Source organism: Leptonychotes weddellii, chromosome 2, assembly GCF_054177405.1.
Source record: "Leptonychotes weddellii isolate Sample4059 chromosome 2, ASM5417740v2, whole genome shotgun sequence".
Classification (NCBI taxonomy): domain Eukaryota; kingdom Metazoa; phylum Chordata; class Mammalia; order Carnivora; family Phocidae; genus Leptonychotes; species Leptonychotes weddellii.
The window spans coordinates 177,970,448-177,987,994 of NC_138370.1; the positions used below are offsets into that span (position 1 = coordinate 177,970,448).

Here is a 17,547-nt window from a genome sequence, read left to right on the forward strand (position 1 = left end):
GGTGTATACACCCAATGGAATGTTATTCAGCCTTACAAAGAAGGAAATCTTACCATATGCTGCAACATGGATGAACCTGCAGGACATTATGCCAAGTGAAATAGCCAGTCACAAAAAGACTAAACTGTATGATTCTTCTCCCGTGAGATACGGAGAGCAGCCAAACGATCAGAAACAGAAGGAAGGAGGGAGGCTACCGGGGGCTGGAGGAAAGGGGAGGGGTTTAATGGTGCAACAGACTGAATGTGTCCCCACCCTCATAACACACAGACAAAAATGCTACCCGCAACGGGACGGCATACGGGGATGGAGCTCTGGGAGGTGACCGGGTTACAAGGGTGCGGCCCTCATGACTGGGATCAGCATCCTTCTAAAAGGACCACTGGCTGTCTTCACCACATGGGACGCATGAAGAGGCCCTCACCAGAACCAGACCACCCTGGCACTCCTGTCTTGGACTTCCAGCCTCCAGGACTTGGGAGAAGAACTTTCTGTTGTTTATAAGCACCCAGTCAACCGCACTTTTAACTGATCAACACAAACGTGTACATAGTTCCAGCTGTGCATGCTGAAAAGTTCTAGAGACCTTACATGCATACAGCTAATACTGCTGCACACTTAGAAGTGATGAAGATGGTTGGTTTCACGTTATGTCTGACCACAGTAAAAAAATATTCCTACGACGCTGATAATACATGGCAACGGTATCTGATTCCAACAGCTACCATGAAGCTATATCGAACGAGACAGTGGGGCCCTGGTGCCGCTGTGCACCAGGATTGGTGCGGGGCGGAGAGCCCAGAAACGGACCGCCAACCAAGGAGCCCAGCAACCCAGGGCAGAGAGGACCTGCTCCGCAACAATGCAGAACTGGACAGCCACATGGGAGAGGGAGGACCTCAGCCCGGACCTCACTCGGTCCAAAAAAATTCTTAAATGGCCACGGACTCAAACGTCAAAGCTAAAACTATAGAATTCTAGATGGGAACATAGGAGAAAACCTTCACAACCTTAAGTAGGCAAAGATTTCTCACAGGGATACAGAATGCACTAACTATAAAAAAAAATTCATTAATTAAACCTTATCAAACTAAAACTTTGAAAGACAATTATTTAAGACAAGCCACAGACGAGGAGAAAACATTCAGTGTATGTAAACCTAACAAAGGACTTATATCTAGAACGTATTTAAAACTTACAACTCAAGACCAAGAAGACAATCCCATTTTTAAAACGGGCAAAAGGTTTTAACAAAAAGTCACAAAAGAAGATATATAAAAGGCTAATAATAAAGACACATAACATCATTAGTCAGAAATATGCAAATTCAAGCCACAATGGGACACATGAGGGTTAGCTGTATGTGTTGTCAAGCTGACCAGGCCACACGGTGCAGACACAGGGTAGATGCGGCTCTGGGTATGTCTGGAGAATCTCGTTTGAATGCTGGGCTGAGTGAAGCAGACTTTCGTCAGCTCTCCTGGGGCTCCTGCTTGCCCACTGCAGATCTTTTCAGCCCCCATAATCCCGTAAGCCAATTCTGTACAGTCAGTCTCAACCTCTCTCCCCTTCCCCCGTTTCCTCTCCCTGTGTCTCCCTCCCTTACTGGATGGTTCTGTTTCTCCGGAGAGCCCAAGACAGGACGCTACTGCATGCTAGGAAGACTTTCCACCACCTGCCGGCCAGGCTCAGGACACCTGGATGCTCTCACTGGCAGTGGTGTGGGTGATCCTCAGGAACAGAGTCTGGCTGTTTCTTACGACAGTAAACATACACGTATCACATCATTCAGCAATTCCAATCCCAAGAGAAACACACAGAGTAACCACAAAGAGACTGTATACAAACGCTCATTAGTGGTTTTATTCCTAAGCCCAAGATTGGAGCCATCTCAAACATACATCCATGGGGATGGTAAACTGCCCACTGACGTGGGGTGCCGCACAATGAAGCTCAGGCATGGGCAGGGGGAAAAGCGAGACACACAGTGCAGCTGTGGGGTCCCTTTATGGGATATGCCAACACCAGCAGACCAGTGGGAGGCTACTCCCCAGGGGACCCTTGGAAACAATGTCTGGAGACCTTTCGGATCTGTCACAACCTGGGTGTGTTTGTGAGCTTGCCAAACCACAAGAGGAAATTAAACGGAACAAAGAAAACCTTATCAATCTACCAAGAAGGAAACGAAAAACAGACACACAAAAGCACAGGAGACAGAGAACAAAGATGGGGAGGGCAAGTCCACAATAGTGGTACTCACTATAAATCTGAATGGCCACAGAAAGATAACTAGAGCATACGTGGACAAAAGAGAAATGGAAAGGATAAAGCCACAGAGCAGTGCTGTCCAAGAGCACTGTGAGCTGCGTACGCACATAATTTTAAGTTTTCTAGCAGCCACGTTAAAAAGAACGGGATGAAACGGGTTTTAGTTTATTTTACTTAATCCAATGCACCCCGAATATTTCATTTATTAGACATTTTGCATTATTTTTTCTCTCCATGCTAAGTCTTTAAAAGCCAATACACATTTTATTTTACACTTAGAGCACATATTTGGACCAGCAAAATTTCAAGTCCTCAACAGCCACACGGGGCTCAGGGCTGGTGTACTGGATAGTGTAGTTACAGAAAACCTGTGGTGAGGTGTGGGGTCAACGGGACCCCACGTGTGGCTGGCAGGGAGCGTGTGGAGGGGATGTGACAGCAGTTATCAGAGCTCTGTCTGACCTTGGACCTGGCTACTCCAACACTGTGGCCTGATCCTAAAAGTTAACTGCACGTGTGTGCAGTCGTAGGTCACGGGTTCTCTCCCCAGGTCGGCCAGCACTGTGCAGGAATGCTTTTTTCTCTTCTTATGAAGGCTCCATGCGGGGCTTGAACTCACGGCCCTGAGATTAAGACCCGAGCTGACATCAACAGTCAGAAGCTTAACCGACTGAGCCCCCCAGGCACCCCTGCACGAGTGCTCTTTAACTGTCTATTAAGTTGAATCGTACGAAAATAACTGACAGGCCATCATTATGTTACCAATTTTTAACTGAAATGTAACTCAGATACCATAAAACTCACCCTCTTAAAGTATACAATCTAGTTTTTAATATAAACACAAGGTTGTACAACTATCACCGCAAAATACTTCCAGAACATTTCATCAGCCCCAAGAGAAATCCTGTACCTATGAAGTCCTCCCCACGGTCAGGCAACCGACCACTAATAGTCCACTCCCTGCCTACAGGGATCTGCCCAGCGCAGACACTTCGTACTCATGGAATCATACACTTGACGGCCTTTGGTCTGGCTTTTTTAACTTCGCATAATGTTTTCATGGTTCAGTCACAATGTAACATGTACTTCATTCCTTTTTATGGCTGAAGAACAGTGTTCCATCCCACAGGCATACCACATTTGCTTACACATTCACACGTTTTTGGCTATTATGAGTAATAAGGCCACAAAGACTCCTGCACAAGCTTTTGTGGGGACACCTTTTCCCTTCTTCGGGGGCTCTACCGAGGAGTGGAATTGCTGGCCACTCTCTGTTGAACTTTTTGAAGAACTGCAGGACTGCCTTTCAGTGTCTCTACCATTTTATGCGCCCCAGCACTGTCTGAGGGCTTCAGTTTCTCCACATCCTCATCCAACACTTGCTACCGTCCATCTTTCTGATTAGTCATTCTAGGGAGCATAAAGTGGTATCTCATTCTGGTTTTCAATTTGAATTTCGTAAACGACTAATAATGTTGAATAGCTTCTCAATGCTTATTAGCTGTTTGTGTATCTTCTCTGGAAAAGTCTATTCAAACCCTTTGCTCATTTTAAAATTGGGATGTCATTACATTATTGAATTTTAAGGACTCTTAGTAGATTCTGGACACTACTAGATTACCAGAGGTGACATGCAAACATTTCTCTCGATTCTGTCCTCGGAAGCATGAGCTTTTCACTTTTGAAGTCCAACCTACAATTGTTTTGGTTTCCTGTGCTTTAGGTGTTATATCTAAGAATCTTAGCTCTTACATTTAACCTTTGATCCATTTTGACTTAATGCTCATATATGGTGTGAGGGAAGGACTCAACTTCTTTCTTTTGCAAGTTGATATCCAGTTGTCTTGGAACCGTTTGTTGAAAAGCCTCTCCCTTCCCTATGTAACTGTCCTAGCACCCTTACTGAGAATTACTATGTATGGGCTTATGTCTGGACTCTCAGTTCTAGCCCACTGATCTATCTTTAGCCTTTTAACCAGTAATCAATAAGTGTAGTTTGTAGTAAGTTTTGAAAGTAGGAAATGTGAGCCCTACAACTTTGTTCTTTTCTAAGATTGCTATTGGCTGAATGTTTGGGTCCCCCCCACAAAATTCGTATGTTGAAGCCTTAGTCCCCAGTGTGATGGTTATCTGGAGTTGGGCGTCTGAAACAAAATTAGGTTCAGATGAGGTCACAAGTGTGGGGACTCCATAATGGGATCAATGTGAGCACACAGTGGGAAGGCAGCCATCTGCAAACCAAAACAAGGGTCACCACAAACCAAATCTGATGGCCCCTTGCTCTTGGACCTCCCAGCCTCCAGAACTGTTAAGAAATAAATATCTGTTGTTTCAGTCACTCCAGTCTGTGGTATTTTGTTAGTGCAGCCTGAGTGGTCTCAGATGACTGTCTTGGCTATTCTGGACCCCCTGCATTTCCATATGAATTTTAGGACTGGCTTCTCAATTTCTGCAAAAGAGCCAGCTAGTGTTTTGATATGGATTGGATTGAATCTATGGATCAATTTATTGCTATCTTAACAGTGAAGTCTTATTCCTATTTTATTATTTTTCATGCTGTTATAAGGAAAATTGTTTTCCTCATTACTTTTCGATTGTCCATATCTAGAATATAGAAGTACAACTTATTTTTACATACTTATCTTGTATCCTGCAACATGGTTGAACTAGTTTATGAGTTCTGATAAGTTTTGTGTGTGTCTGTGTGTGTATATTCCTTAGGACTTTCCATCTATGAGATCATTTCGTCTGCAAATAGAGTTTTGTTTCTTCCTTTCCATTCTGAACGTCTGTTATTTCTTTTTCTTGCCTAACTGCCCTGATTACAATCTCCAGGACAATGGTGAATCAGAAGTGGCCAGAATGGACATCCTTGCTTCTTTGTCTTAGGGGAAAAAGTTTTCAGTCTTTTACCACTAAGCATGATGTTAGCTGTGGTTTTTGCATAGATGCTCTTGATCAGGTTAAGGAAGTTCTCTCCTTTTCCTAGTTTATTAAGTGTTTTTACCATGAATAAGCGTTGGATTCTGTCAAGTGCTTTTTTTCCTGTGTCTGTTGAGATGATCATGTGGCTTTTGTCCTTTATACTGTTTTTTATACATGCTTTTTGCATGTTGAACCAACCCTGCAATCCTGGGGTAAATCCCGTTTACTCCTGGTACATAATCCTTTTCATATGTTGTCCGATACAGTTTGCTAGCGTGTTGTAGAGGATTTTAAGACCTATATTCATTCATAGGGAATACTGGTCTGTAGTTTTCTTGGATATGTGTGTCTGGTTTTGGTATCAGGGTAATACTGACCGCACAGAGTGAGTTGGGAAATGTTCCTTTCTCTTCTATTTTTTTGAAGAGCTTGTTAAGGATCAGTGTTAATTCTTCTTTAAACATTTAACAGAATTCACTAGTGAAGCCACTTCATCCTGAGCTTTTCTTTATGGAAGGTTTTTTTTTTTTTTTAAATCTCTTTACATGTTATAAACCTATTCAACCATTGTCTTTTAACCCACAAAATAGCAATTTTACATGGTTCAATCCAATACATTTTCCCTTTGTGCTCCTTGTCTAAAACTCAATAAGGAAAAGAGGTTTTGGATCTTTCCCATCAATGTGAATCAGCTCTTTATGGTTCATATTTGGTGGCTTTTTAAAATCGTTATTTGCTTTTAAATTCTGGTTCTGTCTTATCTGAGTATACCAAAGATTTAAACATGTATTAATCAAATCCACTCAATTTTTCCTTGGTAATTTATTGCATTATAGCTTTTAAGATCACAGGATTTCTCTGTTAGCTGATGTTAAATTATATTTCCTTCAGTACATCTTTCCCCTTCAGTGACTCATAAAAAGTAATCCTTCCTGTTTTCATAATTGAAACAGAATCTGGCAAACACCATAAGTTAAGATTTGTATAAAACATCTGTACTTTCACCCAGCTCTATAGCAATCCTCCTACACTGTGTCATTTGCTTTAGTTTCTTCAAACCTTCTCCAATGTTTGCTGTGGGTTTTCTGACAGTATTTGCTGACAAAGAAATGCATCTTAGTTTGTCATCATGTTTTCAGCCATTTCTACCAGCACAGGAAGGAAGGATTTCCCCAATGTCATGGGACTTTTTATCTTTCACAACGAAGCAGCCTCAGAAGAGGTTTCTAACTATTCATCACAAAGCCAGGACATCTTCTGCAGCGTTAGATGGCACTCTGCCTCATGTTCCCGTATGGCATGGGTCAGTCTCCCAATGGCAATGGCTTCCTGCTCCCCCGGGCCCATCTCCCAAGCACAGCACACACCCTGAGGGAGGCGCATCCAGTTTCAGAAGGCTTCTTAAAGAAAATGACACTTCTGGTCAGCCTCGAGGGGGCTCTGAGGAGGAAGACCGTTCAGAGTGGCTGACAGAGCTCGAGGCGGGAAGAGCGCTGTCAGCACCTCTGTGCTCTCTTCTCTCAGGGCAAGACCGTCTCACCGGCCGTCCGCTGGGTACCTGCAGAAATCTTCTCGTGCCACTGGTCCGTTTTAGAAAGGGAGGTATGAGCAAAGCAACACGAGCTGCAATGCAGCAGAGTACGAGCCACCAACACCTGCATGCTGGGAGCACTAGGGCCTCCACGCGCTCAAGTGCCCTCCATGCCCCGGGACGGGATCACTGACCAAACACAGCACACCAACCACACATGGGCACCCGAACCGACCCGCGTACGTACCACCGGCCGAGCAGGCTGCCTCGCGGGTTAGCTATAAGGTGTGACTAGAAGCAACAGCTGTGCAACGAGGGTCACACCTGCCTCTGGCATCAGGCCCCACCCTCCTGGGTTCTTCCGATTACAAGTAAGAAATACGGGATCCAGCACAAAAAAGTCGGATGGTACCTCCAGTCATCAGTCTGTTCAGACACAACACTCTCTGCTGTTACTGGTCTTCCCTAGGCCTCCATGTTGTGGAGAAAGAAGAAACCATGTTGTGTCTCCTTCAGTATCCATCACGATGCCCAGTAAAGCTTACCCTGACATTTTATTTCTGTTGCTGTTAGGTTATGGTGAATGGGTATTTTCCCATGAGGTGCTTTAACTGGTTATTGCTGACACAGACTTTCTCATTAACTGTAGTAATTTTCCAATTAGCTTGTTTGTGTTCTCTGGGTATATATCATATTACGTCTCATCCATTCGAAGTTACATTTATTTCTGTTTCAATTTTTATTTCTTTGGACAGAATTGCCAAAATAATATTTAATAGTTCATTCGTTAACCGAAGAAATATTTCTTCTCTGCCCTCCATAAAACTTACAATCCCAGGGGTTAGAAACAAAGAAGCAAAATGCAGTATGACAGTAACAGCTAGGGAGGAAAACCGAGAAGAGGGAGATGGTAGGGCTCCCAGTTTAAATAAAGTGATCTCGCTAAGAAGGTGACACCTGAGCAAAGATCCAAGAAGGTGAGGGAATAAGACAGACGAATACCTGAAGGAAGAGGATTCCAGGCAAAGTAAACAAGTACAAAGGCCCGGAGGCCCCCCACGCCAGCACATCTTCTAGCAGCAGGGAGACCAATGGCTAAGTGCCCGAGGGGAGCAGAGATGGAGGAGGAAGATGGGAAGGAGAAGGCCGAGGTGAAGTCACAGGGCCTGCAGAGCTACGCTAACAACCTCGCTCTGCACCCCAGGTAGCACAGGAAGCTACTAGGACAGGAGAATGGCACGGTGTGGTACAGCGATGTGATGGCTGTGCTGGGCATGGGTGCAGCTGGGACTAGGCAGGAGGCTACTTCAACCCAGAGATGGTTTCTGCCACGGTGGCAGGAGGAGAGAAGGTAAGACGCAGTCAAATTCTGAATCCGTGTTGGAGCCAGAGCAGAAGGACATATGGATGCAAGCTGTGAGGACAGAGTGGTCAAGGCTTTAACCTGAGCCAAGGAAGACGGGGAGTAGGTTTGGGGAGGAGGCAGGTAAGTTAAGAAGTTCAGGTCTACGTATGCGGAGCTACCTACAGAGATCCAAGTGCGGCCACTGGATCCTGCGCTCTGGGACTGGGGACTAACCATCTGGGAGTCACTGGTACCCTCAGAGCATAGGAGACCACACGAGGTCACCAGCACGGCGGGTGGTCACACGGAGGTGGAGGGGCGGCTGTGAGCTGGGGAGGAACCCGGCCAGGGTGGCGAGCCTGGGGGCCAAACAGGACTGTGTTTCAGGGAGGAGGGGCTCACTGCAAGACACCGTAAGGATCCCTGGAGGCCTGGCCAAAGCCAGGGAGTGATGGAGCAAAACACAGCCTCTTGCCCTGAGGAGCACGTATTGTAATGAGGGCCTCTGACAGAAAAGCAAGCAGACTGAAGGCAGTTCTGTCAGACTGTGATCAAAGCTGTAAAGGAAATAAAACAGAGGAAGGGACAGAGAACAGGAGCCACAAACCCCAACTTCATTCAGGGCTAGGGCAGCAATAAGCCCACCACCAGGCTGTTTTTGTCTTCGGGTCCCTTTGAAGCTAGAGACAGCCAACCGCAAGTTCTGGCCTCTGAGCTTAAGCATAAATGCTGAACAGCACTTCTGGGAGGCCCCGTGAGGGAGCCGGCAGCTTCCCCTCCCGTTCCCGCTGCCCACAAGCGGACTGGAGCCCTGCAGCCAATGTAGACCAACAAGGGGATCACGGATCCCAGAAAGATCACAGCAAACACAGGCATCAGGAACACCCCCAGGGTTTTTTTTACCAAACCCTGCACAAGGGGCAGGAGGACACTGTCTTCACTTGGGATGGGCTGGCTGGGTGCCAAGGAGCACGAGGTCTGGGGCAGGGAGGCCAAGATCAGGCACTGCTGGGTTTTGCGTGGTACCTTCTGAGCCCCGCTCAGATGTGTAAGGAGACCGAGCAGGTGGCCGACGATCCATGTGGGAGTTCAGGGTGGGGCCTGGCTGGAGGCAGGAGTTGGAGACAGAGCACAGAGACCTCTCGAGGGCTGCCTGCTGCCAGACGACTCAACGACCCCCAGGCTGGAGGATGCACAGGAACGGCAAAGGCATCTGCAGAAGACGAGCCGTGAGGAAGCGAGAGAACGGCACCCGGGGGGCAAGTGAAGGAGGCGACTGCCCGGCAACTGGCCACTTAGCAGCGTCAAGTCAACTGTGACAAAAACATTTTCATGGAATGTTAGGGGCAAAACTTCTGACCTGAACCCGGAGAGACACACGGGAGGAGGGGCAGGAAAAGGAGGCAGCAGCTGGAAGAGGACATGGGGCAATGAGAGCCATGTGCATGCTGATGGGTCCCAGTAAAAAGGGGAAACTGAGATGGGAGGGGAGAGATGCAAGTGCTGGAGCCGCAGGCCAGAGGGGCAGGCTCGGGGCACAGCTGGCCACTGGTGGGGCAGCTCCCCCACAAGGTACAAGCAGACCCAAGGAGGGCGGTAGCTGTCACGAGTGAAAAGTGGGTGACGAGGCCAGGCTCGGGCCACGTGGGCTCGGAGCCGCACGCAGGAAGCGGGGGCCGTGCGGTACCCAGGGTTCACAGTCAGGAGGTGACGGTCAGTGAGACCGTCAGCACAGGTGGCTGTTTTCCTCCATCAGCCACGTTCAGCTGAAGAGTTAGTTGGGTTGTTAAACTATTTAATAATACCTAGTTTCTATCACTTAGTTGTTACTCAAACAGTGAATAAATCTTTTTCTCAGAAAGCTTTCAAACTACTGTACCCAGGGATAAAGATTCTAAAACAACGTACTCCTGAAAAGACCAACAGGCGCCCCTGGCAGACCGTGCTCTGCCGTGTTTCGGTCCGCACCGAGCGGCCCCACTGGGGGGCACATGCCACACACAGCAGCCGGCCTCCTCCCAGCTTGCTCTCCACTCCTGCTGGCCTGCACACACGGTCCATGGCGAGGTCCAAGCCCTCAGGGGCCCACCGTCATGGCCTCTGTGTGGCTCTGGGAACACCCTGAGCCCTACCGCTCCCGTGGGACTGTGTGCCAACGGTGCTAGGGTCTGCCAAGACTTCAACACAGCCCACAGAGCTTTCCCCCAACGTGCAAGTGCCCTGGCTGCCCACCGAAGACCATCGCACCCCCTGTGGGCCATGCCCCCCGCGTGCCTGACTCTACTCGTTCAAGGATCGGAAATGTTTTGCATCCACTTGTTTAACGGCCTCCCTCCTGCCAAACCTAGTGGCAACAGGACAGGGACCTCACTTGTCTTTTTCTCTGTGACACACCAGCGTCACCGGCAGTGCCCACCGAGCGTGCAGAGGTTCTTCAAGAGCAGCAAGGAGCAGGAGGCCTTCAGGGTCTGGCACCTCGGCTCTGGGGTGCCTCGCGGTGGCTCCGTGAGGGAGAAGCAACAGCAAGCCCCACCTTGAGACCCAATACTAAGCGTCTGTTGCACAGCTGCCCCTGCCCACTGCTGAAGCTGCTTGCCTGGGGCTGGGGCTTGAATTGGCTCTAGCACACCCCACCGCTACAGAGAACGGGAAACTGGGAAGCCCCATTTCCTGGCATGAAGCTTGTTTAAAATAACACGAACGGCCTGCAGCTAGCAGGGCACCCACCCTGACGTGGACCCGCACCTGTCCCCGGAGGCCCATACCACCCCAGCGTTCTCGTCTGTGGCCAAGTATCCGAGCAGTGGCGTGAGAGACAAGAGGAGCAGCTCAGGAGGATGCAAAGGGTAAGAAGAAAGCACTTCAACCGTGCTCTAGCTCTGGCAGGATTCTGGAAGGCAAAGGCAGTCCGAGGCTCTTTCGGGTAAGCGCAGACAGTGCTCTGGAGGTCTGACAAGGTTGGAGCCTGAGAAGAGGAAGGGCATCACACATAGATGCCTGCCCCAAGCCAGAGAGAGAGTCGGCGTCCTTCAAGTGATACAACCACCTCTGAGAGAAGAAACGGCTCACTCTGTAAACCAAAAAATCTAAAGTAAAAAAAAGTGAGGACCTCGCCTACCGCCACCCTCCCGGACTCAGCATACTTAGGATTTTGTCTCTTAAGGCCAAACACTCACGCTTACCACTGTTTCTCAAACTTGAGAACACAAGATCCCCTAAATCCAGCCAAGACCAAGCTGGAAAAGTTATAACTTTAGGCATATAATTGGCACCCAGACTTTCTATAACAGGCACAAACCCAGGCTTAGAAATTGCAGACCAGTATTTGGTCAACAAGACTGTCACCAAATTAAAAGCAGAACATTTCAACAGTCCTATAGAGAATTCAGAGACACAAAAGAATACGCCCACAGACCCAGCTGGGAGCAATGCCCCATGCGCCGCCCCCCCAGCCTGTCATGCGTGAAGAAGAGAGGGCAGCTGGGATGGGGGACTGAGCTGGGTCAGGCTGGGAGGACCAAGAAGAGGCCCCAGGTGAGCACCAAGAGAGGCACAGGTGAGACTCAAGGTGAGGAGTCAGGGGGTCCAGAGCCAGGGCTCCCAGGGACCAATGCCAGACCCTTTCTCCTGGGCTGTGAAGACCCCCACCTGATTTGGGTAGTGGTAAAGAAGGTCTCTAAAATATTACTTTACTTCAGTTTTCTGAGGGGAAAAAACAGAAGTCAATATACCAAAATATTAACAGGATGATTAGCAGAATAATTTGGAAAGTAAACATAAGTTACTTTTATAAGAGAACACTTTTTTTTTTTAAGATTTTATTTATTTATTTGAGAGAGAGTGAACACGAGCAGGGGCAGCAGAAGAGCGAGAAGCAGACTCCCTGCTGAGCAAGGAGCCTGATGCAGAACTCGATCCCAGGACCCTGAGTTCATGACCTGAGCCGAAGGCAGACGCTTCACCAACTGAGCCAGCCAGGTGCCCCCAAGAGAATACTTTTAAAAGCATAATTAAAACAGGGCCTCCAGTTCAAGGAGCTCACAGGTAGACTCACAGCCAGGCCCAGAACACAAAAGTGTGTTCCACGAACCCCACACTCCCTGCTGTTTTAAGAACATAAAAACAAGTTCCACAAAGCAAAATCCACTCCAGTGGTTCTCACCAGGGCGATTCTGCCCCCCAGGGGACATCTAGCAATGTCTGGAGACATTTTGGGGGTGGACAGAAGCCAGGGGTACCGCTAAACATCCTATAATGCACAGCCCCCACTACAGAGAACCACCCAGCCTGAAGGTCCACAGGCCATTGAGAGGCCTGTGCTGGCCCAGCTCCCCCCAGGACTGAGGGCTCAGTGAAGAGAGGGTGTCCAGCTCAACGCATGCGGCTGCATATGTCACGACCATGCCATTCTCTTCCCACTGTACCAGGAGGCAAGACCAGTGCCCACCAGGTACCCAGGAGCCCCCCACCAGCCCTGGGGCTGTGAGGAACCTGGCCGGGTTTGCCAATCCTCTGAATAGCAAGGAACCTCCATTGAGTCCGAGGAGGAACTGCCTGTCAAGAAAGCAAGGAGCACTCGGCTCCTGGTACCCTGCATACACCTTTCAGAACTCCAGCCCCCCGACCCTCACTCCCCTCTCCCTGCTGTCTGCACAGTGCCCCTGCCGCCCTGAGGCACCTGCATCTGGACCGTGCTCAAGACCGTGACCAGCACAGCTCCTAAGTATTCTGTATTAATTCTGTATTAACTTATGCTTCTAAGTCAAGGGTCCCTAGTTTCCCAGTGAAATTTCCGCATTATCCAGTAGGAATCACTCCTAAAAACATCTAGAAAAAAACGTCAACTCTCAACAATGACACATGTTGATGGATTACAGGTGATCCAGACAATCTGTGAGGGAAAATGGTGGAAGTAACTTCTCTGATTTCAAAAATTCACTTAAATCATTCTAAAGCAAAAGTAAAACTCCTTTTAACCGGGCAAGCTCACTTGAAATGACACTGTAATATCTCTTTACCTGTATAACTATCTGCAGGATTGTTTTTAATCAAAGGCTATTTAATAAGTCTGGAAATCAATCACGGTCAGGATTATAAAACGACAGAAGAGAACCTGGAGGGGAAATCCCTTCCTGTCTGCTGTTGCCCACACTCACCAGCCAGTCCCAAACATGATAAACTGCCACAGTTCTGTCAGTTCCAACGTCAGACCTGGGGGTAGGCTGAGTGAGACAACAGCCCAGCAATTAACGGCTCCCCCACGAAAGCCTCATTTATTTATTTGTTTGTTTGGTGGGGGAAGGAGGGATAAACATCAACCCAAATGATGTTTCGTTGGGGGCCTCAGGTGGGGTGATGTCATGGTTTCTCTGAGCCACAGGGTCTGCAAGGAGTTGAATACAAAAACACCCACCACCTAATCCTAAAAGGGCCTGGACAACAGGCATCTGGTACGAGTGGCAGCGCTCCCCTATCCTCCCTGATCAAACAAGGTACAGAGAAACGGCACTGCTCCACCGCTAGTCAATGAAAAGCAACAAAACCTCGCTTCTGCTTTCGGGCGAGGACTGCCCAGGGCAGTCTGACTCGAGTAGTGACGACTACTCCAGGCAGCACGGAGTCCCCCGATTCACCTGGGGTGGCCCTGGAGCTATCATTACCCACGTGTGACAGAAGTCAGCAATCTCAGAGCAGGTAAGTACCCTGCCTGAGGTCTCCCTGTCAGTGATGAACAAAGTGGTGCGGTATTCGAACCCACCACGCTGCACCCACCACCCCCTGTCGCCACTGAGGTGGATGGGGATGCAGGGGTCTTCCAGGAGGAGAGAAAAGCTACCTGGCCTCTCAGGGAAGGAGTTCAGAATCACAAATGCCCAGCCACGGTTCTCCTGGGAACATTATGACCTTGATCGCCTACGGAACTTGTTTCCAGGTGCTTTGTTCTCGTCATCATCAAATCCTCTGCTAACTAGGTAAAGAGCAAGTGCGGCCCCTCCCACTAGAGACACGGACTTCATGCTCACGGAAGGCGACTTGGCTAAGTGGCCATCCAAGGTCACGCAACTGGCAACCGAGTGGCAAAGGCTGTATTTCAGGTTTGGTGACGCCCCACAAGATGGGTGCCCATTAGGTCGTTAGGTCTCTCTTTACAGGTTCCCTAATTAGAGACTGGAAGGCAACACATCAACACCTTCTGACGTTAGGCTTCCGGGAGGACAGCTGGACACCAACCGTCGGGCACTCCTGCTGGGCGCCCGCGACCCCACACCCTGGAAACCCCGGTCTCCATCCCAGCCCCCAAGTCACCAGCCTGCCTACCGCAAAATGTCACTGGGGCAGTTCACCTTTTTTTTTGTTCCTTTCTTTCTTTCTTTCTTTTTTTTTTTTTTTTTTTAGGACGAAGGGGCCACAATCGGGCTCTGGAGGGCGAAGCGGGGCGCCAGACAGACGCGCTCCACGCCCTGCCACGAAGTCCTCGAAGGCCGGGCAGGCAATGGGCGGCCCCACGCCACACCCGCCCGGCCCGAAGGACCCCAGATCCCGGAAAGCCCGGCCTCCCAGACCCGCCGCCGCCGGGAAGCCCGGGGGACCGGCCTCACAGGCCCCCCCAGACTCCAGGGAGGCCGGCCCTTCAGACCCCCAGACCTTGGAGAACAAGGCCCTGCAGACCCTCGGATCTTGGGGAGCGCGGCCCTGCCGACCCCCAGACCCCGGGAAACCCGGGAGCCTGGCTCCGCGGAGCCCCCAGACCCCGGAAGCCCGGCCCCGCAGAAGCCCCCAGACCCCGCCCGGTGCCCCAGGCCGCGCCCCGGCCCCCACCCTGACCCTCCTCCCTCCCCTCCGACCCCCCGCGGTCCGCGGGCACCAGCCAAGCGCGGCCGCTCGCCCGGCCCTCAGACCCCACCTTGAGGGTCGGGTACTCCTGCACCTTCAGGGTCATGGAGAGCTGAGCAGCTGACTCCTGCACCGCCATCTTGAATCGGCCAAAACATTAGCGGGTGGGGGAAGCGCCGCGCGCAGCACGCCGGGTAGTGACGTCGCGCCCTCCGGCGGGGGCGGGGCGGGACGGGGCGAGCCGACGCGTCCGCTCCAATCGCGTCCGCCCACCAGACAGTGGCGGCGGAGAAGGCGCGGCCGCGGCGTGCGCGCGGAGAGGCGTCCGGCCCGACCAATCATCTCTGGCCTTTCTCTCGTTCAGCCAATCAGCGGGAAGCCCGACTGGGCGGTTTCCTCCTTGAACTCGCGGCGGGGAAAGACAGGCCCTCCGGCCGGGATGCTCCGGCCTGTGCGGGCGTGTGCGCGCGGGGGTCCAGAGCGCCCCCCGGGTAGGGAGGCTGAGGACTGACGAGGGGCGCAGCTGTGGAGGTGCCTGGGCTCCCGGGAGGCGGTCCCCCGAGACGGTGTCCCTCCCTCGTGGTAGTGGCCCAGTCGTGTGCGGGCCACCTGAGCGTCCGCCACGTACTTTCCATCGGGCTGCCCTACGGCCGAGTAGCAGCTGCTGGAGTCCCAACGTAGAGCCTTAGGTTCCTGTTGGGAGAGGAAAGGCGGAGTTTTTATAACTGATTTTCAGGAAAGAAGCTCCCAAAGTGTGCTCTCCCCACCGGTGGTACATGGCCCTGGGTCCAACACGGTGCTGTAGTTCCTTTCCAACCATTTCACATTCTGTCCTTTCAAAATAATCCTCTTATTCCCCCTTTTAAACAGAAATGAAATTAGGTTTCATTAATTAGGGGACGACTTTCAAATTAAACCATTTCTCGTGTTTCACATTCATTCCTGAAACAATTTGTTAAAACTTAAACTCAGTGTTGGAAAAACACCTAAGACGACACAAGGGGGGGCTGCTATTGGGGGAGCGGGAGCCACCTCGACCCTCTGCCCCCCACCTCTGCCCAGCCCCCCATGCCATGCAGGTGATGAGAGAACCATACTGGGGTGAGAAGCAGCTTCCTGTCTGGATCAAGTCAAGTTCCTTGTACCCAGTTGCATCAGCATGAGTGAATTCATCAGGATAATCAGAAGATGCCTACAGCTCAATACTAATCAAGCCTTCTCCCCGACGGTGAATAGATGCAACATGTCCATGCTCATTTCCAAAGTGTGAAAGTGAGGAGGAAGATAGATTCCTCCTCTGTGTATGGTACATGCCTCTCAGGAGACATTGGGAATGAAATTGGTGTAAGACTAGGGGCTCCTGGCTGGCTCAGTCCGTTAAGTGTGGGACTCTTGGTTTCGGCTCAGGTCATGATCTCAGGATTGTGAGATTGAGTCCCGCATGGGGCACCGGGCTCTGCACCCAGTGGGGAATCTGCTTGGGATTCTCTCCCTCTGCCCCTCCCCCAATTTGCACAAAAGTGCACACATCCTCTCTTTCTCAAATAGATAAATCTTTTTTAAAAAAGAAATTGGTGTAAGACAAGAAAAATGCACCATTCTATGGGAGAAGATATTTGCAAATATCTTATCGGATAAAGGGCTAGTATCCAAAATCTATAAAGAACTTATCAGGGTGCCTGGGTGGCTCAGTTGTTGGGCGTCTGTCTTCGGCTCAGGTCATGATCCCAGGGTCCTGGGATCGAGCCCCACATGGGGCTCCCTGCTCCGCGGGAGGCCTGCTTCTCCTCTCCCACTCTCCCTGCTTGTGTTCCCTCTCTCGCTGTGTCTCTCTGTCAAAGAAATAAATAAAAAAATCTTAAAAAAAAAAAAACTTATCAAAGTCAACACCCAAAGAACAAATAATCCAGTTAGGAAATGGGGAGAAGACACGTACAAACATTTCTACAAAGAAGACGCACAAATGGCTGACACATGAAAAAATGCTCAACATCACTCAGAATCAGGGAAATAGAAATCAAAACCATAATGAGATACAACTTCACACTGGACAGAATAGCTAAAATTAATAAGTCAGGAAACAACAAATGTTGGCGAGGATGTGGAGAAAGGGACCACCTTACACTGTTGGTGGGAATGCAAGCTGGTGCAGCCACTCTGGAAAATGGTATGGAGGTTCCTCGAAAAATTTAAAAAAGAGCTACTGTATGACCCAGCAATTGCAGTACTAGGTATTTACCCCAAAGATACAAATGTTGTGATCCGAAGGGACATGTGCACCCCAATGTTTAGAGCAGCAATGTCCACAATAGCCAAACTATGGAAAGAGCCTAGATGTCCATCAATAGATGAATGGATAAAGAAGATGTGGTATATATATATACACAATGGAATATTATGCAGCCATCAAAAAATTGAAATCTTGCCAATTGCAACGATGTGGATGGAACTGGAGGGTATTATGCTGAACGAAATAAGTCAATCAGAGAAAGACAAGTATCATATGATCTCACTGATATGAGGAATTTGAGAAACAAGACAGAGGATCATAGGGGAAGGGAGGGAAAAATGAAACAAAATGAAACCAGAGAGGGAGACAAACCATAAGAGACTCTTAATCTCAGGAAACAAACTGAGGGTTGCT

At 49.7% G+C, this 17,547-nt stretch overlaps 1 protein-coding gene and 1 long non-coding RNA gene across 3 annotated transcripts in view; both read right to left on the minus strand.

The window, feature by feature from the left end:
- MAEA (macrophage erythroblast attacher, E3 ubiquitin ligase) overlaps positions 1-15,113 on the minus strand; it is a 32,929-nt gene extending 17,816 nt beyond the window's left edge. For both annotated transcript variants that reach the window (XM_081812805.1, XM_081812804.1), the window contains exon 1: positions 14,974-15,113. In XM_081812805.1, the coding sequence (XP_081668931.1) occupies positions 14,974-15,042 (69 nt within the window). In that variant the 5' untranslated portion in view covers positions 15,043-15,113. The remainder of the gene's footprint in view (positions 1-14,973) is intronic.
- On the minus strand, positions 9,194-14,882 carry LOC145720252 (uncharacterized). The gene is made up of 2 exons (XR_014143139.1): positions 10,441-14,882; positions 9,194-9,382 (listed from the first exon to the last, which is right to left on the minus strand). It is a non-coding gene; the product is annotated as an uncharacterized LOC145720252 (long non-coding RNA).
- Positions 15,114-17,547: the final 2,434 nt, after the last annotated feature.